The 16046-nt window shown below is 47.4% G+C and overlaps 6 protein-coding genes across 6 annotated transcripts; 3 read left to right on the forward strand and 3 right to left on the reverse strand.

The window, feature by feature from the left end:
- Nucleotides 1–663: 663 nt before the first annotated feature.
- On the forward strand, nt 664–3555 carry N7525_008635 (Concanavalin A-like lectin/glucanase subgroup; the record flags this gene model as incomplete). Its single annotated transcript, XM_002562695.2, has 6 exons — nt 664–1065; nt 1130–1586; nt 1635–1808; nt 1858–2371; nt 2524–2792; nt 2843–3555. 6 exons carry the CDS (start codon nt 664–666, stop codon nt 3553–3555), a joined length of 2529 nt encoding a protein of 842 aa, XP_002562741.2.
- A 448-nt stretch (nt 3556–4003) lies between these two features.
- Nucleotides 4004–5141, reverse strand: N7525_008636 (uncharacterized protein; the record flags this gene model as incomplete). Its single annotated transcript, XM_002562697.1, has 3 exons — nt 4004–4322; nt 4381–4733; nt 4803–5141. 3 exons carry the CDS (start codon nt 5139–5141, stop codon nt 4004–4006), a joined length of 1011 nt encoding a protein of 336 aa, XP_002562743.1.
- A 1066-nt stretch (nt 5142–6207) lies between these two features.
- On the forward strand, nt 6208–11003 carry N7525_008637 (uncharacterized protein; the record flags this gene model as incomplete). The annotated part of the gene is made up of 6 exons (XM_061214440.1): nt 6208–6509; nt 6576–6841; nt 6897–7723; nt 10004–10158; nt 10208–10534; nt 10595–11003. The coding sequence occupies 6 exons, from the start codon at nt 6208–6210 to the stop codon at nt 11001–11003; spliced, it is 2286 nt and encodes a 761-aa protein (XP_061068871.1).
- Nucleotides 11004–11791: 788 nt separating this feature from the next.
- Nucleotides 11792–12241, reverse strand: N7525_008638 (YjgH family protein; the record flags this gene model as incomplete). The annotated part of the gene is made up of 1 exon (XM_002562700.1): nt 11792–12241. One exon carries the CDS (start codon nt 12239–12241, stop codon nt 11792–11794), a length of 450 nt encoding a protein of 149 aa, XP_002562746.1.
- Nucleotides 12242–12883: 642 nt separating this feature from the next.
- Nucleotides 12884–14425, reverse strand: N7525_008639 (M81 family metallopeptidase; the record flags this gene model as incomplete). The annotated part of the gene is made up of 1 exon (XM_002562701.2): nt 12884–14425. The coding sequence occupies one exon, from the start codon at nt 14423–14425 to the stop codon at nt 12884–12886; it is 1542 nt and encodes a 513-aa protein (XP_002562747.2).
- A 691-nt stretch (nt 14426–15116) lies between these two features.
- N7525_008640 (copper homeostasis protein CutC) lies at nt 15117–15719 on the forward strand (the record flags this gene model as incomplete). The annotated part of the gene is made up of 1 exon (XM_061214441.1): nt 15117–15719. The coding sequence occupies one exon, from the start codon at nt 15117–15119 to the stop codon at nt 15717–15719; it is 603 nt and encodes a 200-aa protein (XP_061068872.1).
- Between the last annotated feature and the right edge of the window lie 327 nt (nt 15720–16046).

Consider the following 16046-nt stretch of genomic DNA (forward strand, 5'->3'; position numbering starts at 1 on the left):
TGTGAGCAATTCTCGCAAATATAATGGCTTCCTTCTTCCTTGGTGCGGTGTGCAGCCCGCATTTGCCGGATTCGGATGAGGGGATGCGACGCACCTAACTACCCCACATTCCTTCGGCAGAACTTCGGAAGATGATAGTTGACCCTGAACAGGTTATAAGACGCAGTTCTCAGTTTGTTTTGCTCAGGCAATTCTTATACTTGTTATATATGCGCTACGAGATCATGCACCTATATCGTTTTGGTAGATGAGCTGGATCAATGACTCGTTGTGAAGGGCTGAGTACCCACATGTCAAAAGCACTTCCTGATCGGAGCTCTGAGAATTGGATTTTCGATCGATATCACGTTTGTAGTCACTTAAGACCATAGTGATTACCTGGTATTACACTTGCCTCAATACCTTCTAGGAATTGGATTCTACATCTCCCCGAAGAACAAAGTATTCGATAGTTGAACCATCCTTTGGGTCCGATATATCTCATATTTCACTACGGAGTACGGAGACTTCATTTGGAAGATCTTCCCCTCTGCAATACGAACTTGCGCCACGTCTTGGATTATACGGGTGTTGTTTTCCCACCAATCAAATCAGAATTTATTCACTTACATATAAGCCAACCCCATGGTGCGGGTGCGGTCAATCCAGCATATTCTAACAGCAATGAGTTACGTTAATCCCATTATCCCGGGATTTAATCCCGACCCATCGATTGTTCGTGTCGATAGAGACTTTTTCTTGGTCACATCCTCCTTTGAATACTTCCCTGGCGTTCCCATCTACCATAGCCAGGATTTGATTCAGTGGAAATTGATAGGCCATGCATTGACACGGCCCAGTCAGCTTCAAATTCACACCCCAGAACCCGGAGGAGGAGTGTGGGCAACCACAATTCGATATCACGGAGGTGCTTACTATGTCATCGCTGCGAGCTTTCAGCGTTACCGTCCTCAACAGGATGACCGAGTTTGGCCACAGGGATTTTATGTCAAAACAACCGATATCTGGAATGAGAAGACATGGTCTGATCCAGTCTATTTTGATCAAGTGGGATTTGACCAAGATGTGAGTTTCAGCCCAAGATATCACCACCTGCATGAATGATGAGAGTGGCACTTGATGACGACAGCTTTTTTGGGATGACGATGGAACCGTATATTTATCGTCCACCTATAGAAAGATTCAGCCAACTACTGGTGCCAAGCTGAAAGACTTTGCGATTCATATATGTACTGTTGACTTGGCAACCGGGCATTCTACGTCCGTACCTAAATTGATCCGGGAATCTTCTTCTGGTGTTGCCGAGGGGTCGCATATTTTCAAACGCGGCCGTTATTGGTATTTGTTCACAGCGGAAGGTGGCACTGAAAGTGGACATTGCGAATGGGTGAACCGTAGTGAAGTTAGTCCATTGGGACCGTGGGAACTCGGGCCAAATAACCCTCTCTGGCGCAATGGCGTTGACGACGAAGTACAAAACACCGGGCATGCCGATCTGGTTGAGGACACCAAAGGGCAATGGTGGGCGGTAGTTCTAGGTGTTCGTCCTTCAAGACGGGGAGATACGTGGGAGGACTCAGTGCTAGGTACGCTGTCTCGAAGTACTTGCGGCCTAATCATACTAACCTTCCTAGGCCGAGAGACCTTTCTAGTCCCCTTAGAATGGAAAGATGATTGGCCTGTGATCAACGGAGGACAGAAAATCAGTCTCAATTCCCATGGACCTGGTCTTTACGAATTCCATACTCCAGTCTCCTGGAGAGATGAATTTTTGGACTCGCAAATGCAGGTTGGATGGTATCGAAAAAGTACGCATCGAAGAGCGAACCTGCCTGCACCCATCTGACCAGGAAATAGACACGCCCTTTGTAACTGACTACTCACTTACCGAGCGCCCCAATTACCTTCGTCTCCATGGCGGACCTTATAACCTGTCAGTGCCAGCCAGTCCAACCATGTTCCTTCGCAAGCAAACCCACCACTTCTGCAGGTGGGAGACAAGGCTCTCCTTTGAGCCGACGGCAGCCGAAACAGAGGCTGGCACTGTGGTATGGTTAAATTATTTTACGTATAGCAGCATCGGTATCCGGAAAGATGGCAAGGGCCGTTTCATCCGTTTTCGACCGTCAAAGGGCGACACCGTGGAGCGTAGATTGGATACAAAAACTGCTGTCACTCTCACAGTTGACTGTGGCACCGAGTATCGATTTGGATATCGAGAAGACACACATTCCGATGTCCACTGGATTGGGTCAGTTTCTAACAATGCTGCTACGGCAGCACCTCCGGTTGGGGCCAACTTTACTGGCATGATGCTGGGTCTATATGCGTTTGGAGAGCGCCAGCGATGTCTGGCTCCAGCTGATTTTGCGTACGCAGAGTTTAGATAAGCCAAAGATTTTCCCGAGGTCCTCTGGTTGTGTTGTTAGCTATGTATATTAGGAAACTTGGGAAGATTTGAAATCCTTAGAACGTTGATATATCTACCAGCATGTGACTACTGTGACCATACCCAGTGGACAGAACGTCATCTCTTAACTCCGTGGACAATCTCCGATCGCCAAGAAATCCCAACTGGGATGGGCTCCATCTTCACATCTTCGAAACTGTTGCCTCCCCTTACGCAAAGTTCAACACACTAGTGCTAATAATCAGAATGACCGAAAACTTGAAAATTGACCATCTAACCCCTATCTCCGATGATGCTGAGCAAGTGACGGACGACTGGTCTGGATTGAGTGACCCGACTGAACGTCGTCGGCGACAGAACCGCATAAACCAGAGGGCTTACCGTACGTCACGTTTCGCTGTTGTCTGTTGAGCAGGAACTGATCTTTGCCAGGAAAGCGTAAGCGAATGTCATCCAACAAAGACGTCCACCCCAAGAGCCTAGTACCACGCCCTCGTTCGACCTCTACCGTCCAATCACAAGATCGTTCTTCCCAAGACAATCCGGAAGTCAGCTTCTGTCGCAACCCCGAACTTTTACAAGATATTCTGGTGAGGTTCGCCGAGTCAGCCTATGAAAGTTACGCACGGGGGGACCCGACCGCCGATCATCTTATGACACTGACGAAGGTTAACGTGTTTCGAGCATTCGCTCAGAACCTGCGACTAATCGGCTGGTTGGAGTTCTGGATGGATGACGACGCCATTTCACTGTTCAACACAGTTCTGCCACAAAGGCCACCTCGCCAGGACGATAACAGCCTCATTCCAGCCAACCTGCAGCCAACTCGAATTCAGAAATCGATACGTCATCACCCATGGCTGGACTTCTTTCCTTTCCCCAAGATGCGTGATAATCTCATCGAAGCCGGGGATGACTGGGATGACGAGCAGCTTTGTCACGATATCATGGGTTTCTGGGGTGAATCAACGATGGATACAGGAATGCTAGTTTGGGGAGAGCCTTGGAACGCGCAGAACTGGGAGGTGACCGAGCCATTTTTGAAAAAATGGCAATGGGTTGTTCGAGGGTGCCCCGAGTTGATGGACGCAACAAATAGTTGGCGTGCCCGTCGAGGGGAGAGACTAATATTCCGCTATATCTGAATCAAACATAACTAAACCCCGGGAATCAGCTTTAGCGATTTATCGAGCAGCCTAAGAACATTTCAAGTAGACAACTGAACGAAAGCCCCATTAATTAACGACATGGAAGGCGTCAAGTCGGTTAGTGAGATTGAAATGACAACGGGGAGACTAAGCCGAATGAGAGTGCAGGTCAGGTAAGCCACAAATATGCGGATAGGTTCCCGTCTGTTCAGCTCATATTAACCCACGTTGGGCCAATACACTCATATTTCACTGGGATAGCTGCCCGGTTCTACCTATGTACTGACAGTTAATCACTGTGTCCTCCCCCGGGCGATTAGCGCTTGAAGAGCTTGTATTATTATATGATGCTCAAATTCACGTTATTCTAGTTGAAATCCCGTGGCAAGACTCGCGATACAGTATACCCATGACTATCCCGGTAAGTATATCTGCAATCGTAAGCTCACGCCTTCAAATCAAGTTTCTCCTTTCTGCCCCATAGTTCCAGCCATTCTTTAACCGAGGCACCTGATTTACGCAGCTCATTCGTGCATATGCTCCGCACATAGTCACCTCGAATTACCCTCATGGCATTACGGATATTGCGAGGCGACGGATATTCTAGAGCCCCCGTCACCAAATGGCCGTCAGGTGCATCTAATGCTAGCACGATGGGGTAGGTCATCTCGCGATTGTGCAAGTCTTCAGCCACAGAGCCCTTCAGCTTTGCATACTCCGAAGAATAAACATTCTTGCAATCGTTTTGCAGCTGCGAATGCCAACTATATAATCGTCAAACCTGAATCGTAACATGGATTTCTGGGGAAGAGTCCGGCTTACGCGACTGTGGTCAACGTTTCATCCATAGAATCATTCTCTAGGACAATGTGACCTAGTAAACGGAATAAGGAACCGGTCTTGAGAGAGGCCATTCTTCGATATGCTGCAAGCCTCTCTGCGGTAGCGATAGGGAAGGCGCTGAGTCCATCCCTGCGCCAAATGAGGGATATATCTTGGCCTTCGAGGATATCCTGGAGATCCTGCATTAACCATGGCGCGAGGTTGGGGAAGTCCTTGGTGGTTTTGTTGAGGATCTGGGTGACTCTGTAATACGCGCGGTTTCCTGTTTCTGATGGGCCGTATATGCTGTGAGCAGCGGGTCGTCCTTTGCGATAGTCGCTTCCGTCGGAAATCTATAAACTGGTAATCAGATGGTCTGTTCCGCACCCAAAAACAGAGAAGAGAAGGTCTCGGGCACTCACATCGTCAACCAACATTAAGCAAAGGTGTATAGCATCCATAATCTCCAGCACCATGGAGTACTTAGCAGGGTCATCATTATGAAGGGCTGGGGATAGCTTGTGGACAAAAGCTTTCCAATGATGCTTGCCGTAGATTTCTCGCAGATAATCATAAGGGCATTCATGCCTAGTGATTCTCTCGGGACTTTTTCGTCCGATCAGGTGGGTCTTTTTGTCCCACCATCGGGGGATGTGAATATGGTCAACAATCAGATAAAGGAAGCTGCTCACAGCAACCATACCCAGGATAGGGCTAGCCCCCCTAAGAAAGAATCCGAACACACTTCCAAAGAGGCTCATGATGTAACAGACGGATATGAATCAATCTTCAATAATGAAAGGAGCAGGGTAGAGGAAAGAATAATCAGCATTCAATCATCAATACTTTGAGGAATTCACTTGATAATATTAGTGTGCCACTCAATTATCAATTGGCAGACCTTGTGTATAGAAAGCAACAGGTGAAGTGCTAGATTCATGGTTGGCGCCGCAGCCTCTGTGCTTACTCTGGTAATAGCTCATTCACGCATCCCAGATATAGTGATATATCTTGGTTAATGACTGGCCTTAGAAGCTTCTGCAGGTCCGTTTGAAACAGACCGAGTGGAAGCGACGAATTCCTGTTTCCGAGGCTCCGAAAAGGTCGCATATAGAACTGTGTTGACTTTCCCCTCTAGCAGTGCACATGCAGGAGTTGCATCATTTTTCTTGCATCCTGCAGGTGAACATGCATACCTACATTATGCAATATGACGGTGAAGTCCGCTTCCAATAGTGCATTACAGATATTGGAATTTTGTCTAGAGTAAGACATATACAGGTTGGTATGTCGGGATGGTCCACACGTCGTTCAAGGAAGGGACCTATGAAAAGCCTAGTTACCATGCCTCTATGCTGCAAAATCAATGCGAGATTGTCTAGTCTGATTTATCCCTTCCAAAATCAGATAACTTCAGGGTTGGCTATAAACCCTGGAATGATATATGGGAAATTTATCTTTTCGCCAATAGCTCTTATGGGCTAGGCAACAAGTTTGGTACGACACGGATGGAAAAGTGCAAATGAGGTGGAGTATATTTTCCTTTCGATTGAACCTCTCAGAACGTTATAGCACTGTCCTCTAGGACTGTAGATAACGGATATAGTAGATAATCCCTCAGTAAGTACGTACGCCGTTCAATATATATATGTAGCCCGTTTCTAAATGCCACTTGCTACTGGCTAGTATTTTAAATATTTCAAACACAGCCTGACAGTCTTTTGTCTACATTGATAGGAGCCCAGGAAAATAGAAATTCATTGGTATCATATTTCATATATACTGAAGACTGTGGTATTCATCTTAGCAGGCTCCCTCTTAAACTAAATGACCAAGATGAGTAAGTCAGAGTTCCAGGTCATCATTGTAGGAGGATCAATCGGAGGCTTGACTCTGGCACATTGCCTACAACGTGCTGGGATCGACCATATTGTCCTCGAAAAAGCGAGCAATCCAGCACCCCAGATTGGAGCATCCGTTGGCATTGCACCAAACGGAGCCCGTGTTCTCGATCAACTTCGACTGTACGATCTGGTCGAGGAACAGATTGAGCCCCTAAACACAGCAACTATCCACTATCCGGACGGTTACAGCTTCGAAACCAAGTTTACCAAGGTAATACATGAGAGGTCAGTCGTACTTCATCTCATTCTTCCGGCGAAAGGATTGCTGATGGCTCTGATGGTACTGCACAGGTTCGGTTATCCAATCGCATTCCTGGACCGACAGAAGCTGCTTGAAATCCTCTATCAGGGATACCCAGATCATCGCAAAATTTCCCTGGGAGAAAGAGTGATAAAGGTTGAGAAGTCCGGTGATGTAGCTATAGTGAGCACGGCTAAGGGCTCTGTCTACCGAGGCCACCTCGTCGTCGGCGCAGATGGTGTTCACAGCAAAGTTCGACAGGAAATCTGGAACGCCGCTGAGAAGACCACCTCGAGAGTGGCAATCGAGAAATCCAGTAAGTGGAATTGAGAAGCATTCTTTGGTTCGAATGGGGACTGAACACTACGCAGGTCTCAAGGCAGAGTTTCGCTGTCTCTTCGGCATCTCCTCCGCCATCAAGGCGTTGATTATAGGAGACCAAGTGAATGCTTTCTTTGATGGCTTCACCATCATTACGATCCATGGGAAGGGAGGGCGCGTATACTGGTTCGTCATACAGAAGTTGGATAAGGAATACACTTATCCACACTGCCCTCGCTACACGGCAGGCGACATCGAAACTGCGGCAGAGGAACTGAGAACTATAGTATTCTACAAAGATATCAATTTTGGGCAGTTATGGGAGAACCGGGAAACAGTCTCCATGACCGTCTTGGAGGAACATACCTTTGACATCTGGCATCATGACCGGCTAGTTCTTCTGGGCGACAGTGCTCACAAGATGACTCCCAATATTGGACAAGGAGCCAACATGGCAATCGAGGACGCTGCATCGCTGGCAAACCTACTTCAACGCTTACGGAAAGGCTTGGACATTTGGCCTCCCACGAATGGACAGGTGAAGATTCTTTTGGAACAATATCGCAGTATTCGATATGGCCGCGTCAACTCAGTCTACAAAAGCTCCCGCATTCTGGCCCGATTACATGCCAGAGATGGCCTACTAAAGACTCTTATTGGCCGATACTATGTGCCATATGCAGGTGACTTGCCGGCGTATGTCGGATCCAAATCTATTGCCGATGGGGTGATGTGTGATTTTCTTCCTCCGCCAAAGCGCAGTGGAGATGGATGGGAGAGATATCGGACCGAAGACTCAAATTCGGGGTGGGTGCTTCAAGCTATCTTTTGTGTCCTCGTCTTTGCTATGCTTTTCACGTATATAGACTGGGAATGGGTTGGCCTGTAGTAGGGCTTGATGAAAACGCCTGGAGAACGTTAGTGGTTACATTACTTGATTTCCCTGTTGCCATCACGACCTTGGAATATCCTACGCAATTGCACGGACCCGCCAATTTAGTATAGAAATGATAGGCTCGATTGTCTATTTTATCAATAATATTACATTGTTCCCTCACAACAGAAGATATCCATCAGCTTACTTGACTGCACAGCGTGCGGCCGCATAGACATACGACCTGTTCGAAGCATTTGGAAACGTGAAGACAAATCAAAGGAAGTGTAAAGTTAACTAGAACATCACTTCTGATCTCATTCTCACTATCCCTAATTGCAGAAGTCACATTTCCTCTCATTCTAGAATCCCAAGAATGCTTCAGAATCGTTATATTGGAGTGTGTGGGTTAGGAAAATGGCTGGTATTGCAAGGACAGATGTATAGCTATGTGTGCGGGTGACGCGATGATGTAGGTAGGTCACGGATTTATGTTCAGTATGGCACATTTTATTCGCTCTATGTTCGTTTCTATAATGGTAGCACAGACGTAAATGACAGGCCATTGCTCTTTCCATTCGATCCGGGCATCTTCGCCTTGTGGATGCCGCTTGGCTATCCAGCCTCACTTAGTTCGCCGTTGAGCCCTCCAAGACCAGACAGTTTATCATAATTTGACAGCACCATTACACCATTATATACCAAGCATGCATCGATTTTTGGGGCTTTCATTCGGGCCAACCATAATCCTCGCGACCCTCTCAGCTAAGATCACACGCGATTTTGCCTTGTCGCGATGGACTGTGGCTAGCTGCGGTTGATGCTTTTCGGTGTACTAGGTACAATCCAAATCACTCTTGCACCAATATTGCCTCCTGCGTGCATCTTCCCTCGGGTTCATGGAGGGAACAGCAGGTCAAGTCTATCGAGACGGTATGCCTGTGATCCCTGAGATGGCGCGATGAAGAATTCGCTTCTTTTCTTTGCAGGATATTCGGCTGACTGCATGTGTCATAAATCTTGCTAGGGTTGTGTAGTGCACGCGATACGGGAGGCCTACACTTGGTGGCTGATGGGGGTCATGTTCTGTATCTAAGGGCTGGGACGGAGATTATGAAACTGGCTGCATTATATTGCGTGGAGTTCCCAGGCTATCCCATTTGTGCAGGAAGGCTCGTGATCCATTTTGGGGACATTTGTATGATCATTGCCAGAACGAAGTTAAATGACATTCTACTTGATTTGCTTGAAGCTCTACAATCCCATGCGCAACCAGTGACTACCACTGTATCGATCTAGGGGCCCAGTAAGTAGGTCAGTGATTCAAAGGTATGAAGGACAGCATTTATCAAAGCTTTAAGACGTTTCTTATCATTGTGTTGCCCCTTGTACCTTGACGTAGTCACCCCGTTCACTCCTGCGTTGGTTAATCAATAATGTATGCGGTTAGCGAGGTGGCAAACATATAACGTAGCTCCAGTGCTAGTGATCCCGGATAGTGGAGACTGATATCATGCGAAGATGGAAGCTGACATGCATATTCCACACCCATTCGAGCAGTGTCCCCACAAGGCATTGTACGTCCAGGTCGGTCCGCTTCGCTGAAAATGGGTTTGGTGTTGTGATTGGTCCTTGGAGATCACTTATTTCTGCAAGATCAAAGTGCAAACCCAATAGATATTGAGTATTAACCCAGTCATGTCATAATTGATTGCCGCGATAGTGATTTGTGACTGCAGATCCACGTGGTTCTTTGTCGAGAGTTTGCATTTATCGCATAGCCATATCTATACCCTCCTCTTTTACTCCATTTGGTATACGCCTCCAGCTATGCACCTGCATATCGCACGAAGCCCAAGAGGGATTGTATAGGTTTCCGACCTTCCGCGGGGGTCTCAGCGATGCATGGCGTGAGTGGGTGGCCTTTTGTAATATGAAAGGGTTGATCTCCCAACAATAACGGTGCAGTTTTGTTTAGAGCAAGATATCGAAGGGAAATATGCTCGGCCTAACAGCAGCAAAAGTATTCGCTTTTATTTCTCAGTACATTCCCCGGATAACGATTTTTACCAATAATAAACCGGCGGCTTCCACATATTACCATAGGAGGAAGGATCTCAAAGGGTTCCAAATACTTCAAGCTCACACAAATCATACCCAACAAAACCTCACATTAAGTGATGGGACCGACAGTGGAGATTGCCAGATCACTGAACCGTACGAGAAGGTGTGAGGATTCCGCGCTTGTGTAATTGCACTATCCTAATCTTTTCCAAACTCTAGATTGTCAGCGCTCCGCTAGAATACCTGCTATGTATTCCAGGGAAAGATATTCGGGGGAAATTGATATCAGCTTTCAACGAATGGCTCCATCTGCCGGATGATAAATTGGCCATTGTGAAAGAAGTGATTGATCGGCTACATACAGCATCGCTACTGTGAGTCCCAATAAGCTTGGTCTAGAAGCCGTACTGATACTTGATGAAGGATAGATGATATTCAGGATGCGTCCCGTCTCCGCCGGGGACATCCTGTGGCTCATGATGTCTTCGGCGTCGCCCAAACCATCAATGCAGCCAACTACGCATATTTCCTACAACAGAAAAGGCTTAACGAAATCAATGACCCACGCGCATTTCATATTTTCACTCAAGCGTTGCTGGATCTGCATATAGGCCAAGGGATGGATCTCTATTGGCGCGATGCGCTGGTGTGTCCCACAGAAGCGGAATACACCCGCATGGTAATGTACAAAACCGGCGGATTGTTTCGACTTGCAGTGGAATTGATGCAAATCCAAAGTACCACGACTACGTATGATGATCTCGCCCTTACCATCTCGAAACGTTTAGCTGACTCGATGACTTGATCTAGGGACCTTTCCCGACTAGTGGGGCTATTGGGTATCATCTTCCAGATCCGGGATGATTATATGAACCTACAGAGCGGGATCTACGCAGAGAAAAAAGGATTGATGGAGGACTTGACAGAGGGAAAGTTCTCCTATCCTGTAATTCATAGCATCCGTGCGGATCCAGACAATACGCAACTCATCAATATTCTCAAACAACGCAGTGAAGACAGAGCAGTCAAAGTCCGTGCTGTGCAGTATATGGAGTCAACGGGGAGTTTTCAGTACTGCCGGGAAGTATTGAGCGGGTTGATGGAGCAGGCACGAGGCCATGTTGATGAGCTGGAGACGCTCTTGGGTCCCAACCAGGAAATTCATCGTATTCTTGATTTACTTCAGGTTGACCCACCAAATGTGAATCCGAGGCCATGACATGACCGAAGCTATAAGGGCTAAGCGTCACTCTGTGTCAGAAAAGGTCTTTCTTGACTGGAGCAATGATGGAAGATCGATATAGATTGCCACATGAGCACCGCGAGGAACATTCCCGTTCCTCGACCCTCTATATATGGCCCTTGTGGTTATTGATTCGGGTTCAAACACATCCAGATGTACATACGTGGTTACCTACTTATTGTGATTTCTTTATCATGATGCTTTATAATCCAGCCGGATACCAGCTACTATAACGAGCAGATCATACCAACCCGCGCGGGTCCCAGCCCAACCTATAAGGTGTTGACATGCACTGCATACAGGGTATGCGTTTGACATGCAGTCTATGCAGGGTATGCGTTTGTCTGTGTGCAGACTGAGCTCTTTGGCTCTTTGCATCTTAGTCATACAGCTGGTTTATATACCAGCTTCTTTCCATAGATTCATCACCACCTCTCTCACTTTCTCTCCGTCTTTCACCTACTTCGTAGCCTCAACATAAGGTTATAGTATTGGTTCACCTTAGTTCCTATCGTCCAACACATAAATACGAGCTTGTTTCTATGTATGAAGAGATTAGACGATCCATTACTTTCTATAGTATACTTCCAAAGAATGCATAGTAATCTTCCCCGTACTACCTTGCAAGAATCCTTATCCCACACATGTTGTATATATCTCTGCGTCTGCATATATTGGATGCCTGAGGCCACCACAGGTGACAAGACTAGATAGCTAGCCCTCTCTCTCTCTTCCTTTCTCTCTTCTGAGCGTTCGAGAGAGTTCTAGATATATTCCACAACAGCATCTACTTCGATCTCAACAAGCATCTCCTTATTTATAAAGCCGCCATTGACAACAATCATTGTCGCAGCAGCTCCTATCATTCCACTTCCACCACGATTATGTTTACCCAATATCTCACTAAACCCTCGCCCCACAGCCTCACAGTCCTCATGGCGGCTGACGAACATCTTAACGCGGACTATATCTTCCGCACCTTTACCACCAAGACCTTGGATAGCTCGAATACTCTCCTCTAGAGCAACACGGGTCTGCTGTCTCGCATCTTCCGGGTGAAGAACGTGCGGCGCATTAGTGGGAGAATAGGGATCAACCGAGGTAGTCCCGGAGACGAAGATCTGATTTCCATGCCGAACGGCCCGGTAGTAACCAATCTTTTCTTCGTATGGTGATGAGGTGGCGAAGCAGGTTTTCGCTGGCCCGGAACCCATAGTAGCGAAACTAGAAGAATGTTCAGCTATAATGTCAGGAAAGCAAGCAAGGGCGACAACGGGGATGACACTACGGGACTAGAGGGACCTTGGAGGAAGGATAGAAAATTGTTTTCTTTTCAAATGGCAAGTTCTTCTTTTGTACGCAGGGCGGAAGATCAATAAATACGACCTCGGGAGTTATGAGCCGAATGAGTCACGATTATGTGGCGTTTCTGACTGGTGATCAACGGCATATTGTTATCGATGATCGAGTAATTTTAGCTAGTTTTATGTGGTGGAATTAAAATCCAGTAGCAAAAGATAATCGACAAACACAGTTTTTACTATAGGGGATCCAGCTATCTATGTATAAATTTATGCTCGGTTAACCCTCCGAATTACCTCTACTTAAGTCGCATCCCTGCCTTAGGTAGTGCAATACCATACACGGGGATCATCATAGGGTCTTATGTAGCTCTGACTAAAAGAAGGGCAATAAATGGCACTTCTATGAAGGGTGTGGAAGCTATGTCCCCTACGCTGGCAGCCTGCTAGTGCTTAGCTTAAGAAATCAAGGGAAATAGAAATATACACCAGGGAAGGAGCTCTAGACGCTCCAGTGACCTAAACCACTGGTTGTGGAGCCTGAACAACCATGTACTATTCAAGGCTTAATCCCTGGGGCGCTCCCAAGTCCTCGTTTGAGAATGGAATCAGCCGTGGGGTGAGGTCCGGGGCCCTATAGAACGTTTTGTCAAAGGGCCACATTGGACGGAGGATGCGATGATGCCCAAGACGCTGTAGATATTGATCAACACTACCAGGAGTCAAAGCAATCATCCAGTCCGCTGCCATATTAAACAGCTCTGGCTCGAGATAGCCAATCTTGACTATGACGATGTTTGTAACTCGGGGGCTAAGGTCAAGACCAACGAAATCACTCTCATGGTGATATGGCTTTCGGAATTTGGTTAAGATGGTAAACACACTTCCAACCTGTAAAACAGCTTCAATTTCGGCATCGGGATCTCCATATCTAATGGAATGAATTCGTCCCGTCATAGTAACGGGCCCAGCGTGGAGATTGTCCACCTGTGCCCCGGCGGTGACTGTCACAGTAGTGCCCACACCAGCCTTGGTTATAACATCAATTGCCTGAGGACCTGGAATACTCGCATAAATCACAGATCGAGTGGTCTCTTTCGCAAACTCCGCTCGCTTGAGCAATTCATTTAATCCGAAGGTCACGTCGCCTGATCCGCCAGCGGTAGGATTATCGCCCGAATCAGAGATGAAGAAGGGCCTATTCGAGGATGCCAGCGCATTATCAATGCATTCAGAGAAAGAGCCGGTGGGGGCAGCAAAATGGAAGTCCTTATGAACACGCCAGAACAAAGACGCAAGTCGCTTCGCTCCTGTAGTCACAGCACTTTTGTCCCATCCAGTGACCATTACTACGGCATGATTCCTTGGCTCATCGGCCCATGCATAGCCAACCCATATGGCTGCATCAAGGACATTTTCCATTGCTTCAATTTCGGGAACGAGCGAATACAGGCTTTTCGCTGGTTCGTCGCGAGTCGAAGTCTGCTCTCCCGGCAGCAAGATAGGAATTGGGACCCATGCTTTCAGCGGTCTCCTACACCCAGTGTCGGTTCGCGATGTCAAAACGTCGATCAGGTTGCGACACGCCCGCTCTTTGGTTTCCAAGGCGTCCTCGTGAGGTGCCATACGATAACAAGTGATCAGATCAGTCTGATGCGCCAGCTCTCTTGACACATTCCCATGCAAATCCATGGACGCCGAGACCAAAACATCTGGGCCGATAACACTTCGAATCCGCCGAAGAAGCTCTGCTTCCACATCTTCCATCCCATCGACGCACATTGCGCCATGGATATCGTACCATAATCCGTCGATGGGGTTTGAAGCGACGATTGCAGCCAACCGCTCCAGGATTTCTCTGGAAAGTTGTTCGAAATCAGCTCGTACCACGATTCCCCCTGGAAGGGCATGACCTATAAGTGCCCCCTTCCAATCTGCCACATCTGCTAGAGGAGTGCTGTTATGCAGAAAAGCGTACTTCTCGATGATCTCCGGGCCACGGCGCGGGTGAAATGCCCGACCGAGTGTTCGAGCGGGGGAAAAGGTCGAGGTCTCACAAGCAAGTCCAGCGATTGCGATAACTGGTCGTTGAGACATTATTGTGAGCAAAAAGGAAGCATAAGAGGTGCAAGAGTGAGGAATGTGAGGAATGTGAGGAATGTGAGAAATGTAAGGAAAGGCTAAGTAATGTTACAGGCCTTCCAACCTCGGAAGGATGGATTGTTTGCTTCCTTGTAAGACAATAGCGTCGCATCACTTCCCCCAGTCCGGTGACACATTGCTGCGCTTGTGCAATATTAGTGTATGTCGGAGATTTCAGAATATATATGTACATTAACCTGGGATTATATTTTATTTAGGATCGGTTCTTAAGATCTTCAATCAGGTGACCGGGAGTCGCACAAAAGCTTTCCCCACGCTTATTCCCGTGCCCTGTACGCTAACTGCAGACCACCTGAGCAGCCAATACAAGCCATGAGTCAAACTGCTATTACCCAGATACCAATCCTAGAGATTGCATGTTTCAATCAAGAATCGGCAGTGGTTGCTGCGAGGGCAGGAGCGGACCGCATCGAGTGAGTGAGTACCGTATCCAAGTTGGTGCTGCCCCGTGGCAACATGCATTTGTAGGGAACCAATGCGTGAAGTTTTTCAGTTGCAAAATGTCCATTCGTTCCCTCACTGATCGTCCTCAAGGTTATGCAAAGACTACCATCTCGGTGGGCTATCGGCCGACATAGAGATTCTCCAAGAATTGAAATCACAGCTCACAACACCGATTTATACAATGGTTCGGCCACACGCGGAAGGCTTCTGTTACGGAGAATCTGACTTTGAATCGATGAAACGAACGCTCAATTCTCTCAAGTCCTGTGGGGCTGACGGTTTCGTCTTCGGGATTCTGAATCGATCCCCACAAATGTCCTGTGATCCAAATTTGCCATGGGTCGATGTATCCCGGAATAAGCAGCTCGTTCAACTAGCTGGCGGGCGGCCCTGCACATTCCATCGCGCTTTTGATCTCATTCCCGAATCTCACTGGGAGAACGCATTGGCCGATATCATGGAGTGCGGGTTTGCATCAATTTTAACCAATGGTGGCCCTTCTGGAACAAAAGCAACCGAATCCATGGACAAGCTGCAAACCTTAGTACGTTACAAAACGCAACTCCAACGGGAACAAAAAATTCGAGGCAACAGAGTTCCGGAGATTATTGTTGGAGGTGGTGTGAGAGCATCAAACATAGGCTTGCTCCAGAGCATCACCGGTGCCTCAGCCTTCCATTCTGCTGCTCTCGTGGCCTCGAAAGCGGTAACCTCCGCAAAGGAGGTATCTGACATGAAAGGTGGGATAGCGCAGGCATGGGAGGCAGATAAAAAGGCGCAATAACACTTCCACGTAAATTTGTCTTCATAGCCTGGGAGACAGACACCAAGTGAAAAGCTCAGAAATATATACCAACTCCATGTCTTTCTGCATTTCTCAGTTGATGTATGAAGCCTTACATGATGACGAGAGAAAGAGTGTAGAAGCAGCGGCTGACATTCAAATATGGTAGGGCAAGCTTAAAGCACATTCATTATATATATATCCCGAGGGTAGGCGTTTCCCTCATGCCCACATTTGGCTTCCAATTAAAGATACCATAGCTATCTTATTTGCAACACAATTCTGGTCGTGATCGAACTAACCCTAAGTCTGGTGCCAATCACGCAT

Source organism: Penicillium rubens (genome assembly GCF_028828025.1).
Source record: "Penicillium rubens strain IBT 27055 chromosome Unknown utg000003l_segment0_segment0, whole genome shotgun sequence".
NCBI lineage: Eukaryota > Fungi > Ascomycota > Eurotiomycetes > Eurotiales > Aspergillaceae > Penicillium > Penicillium rubens.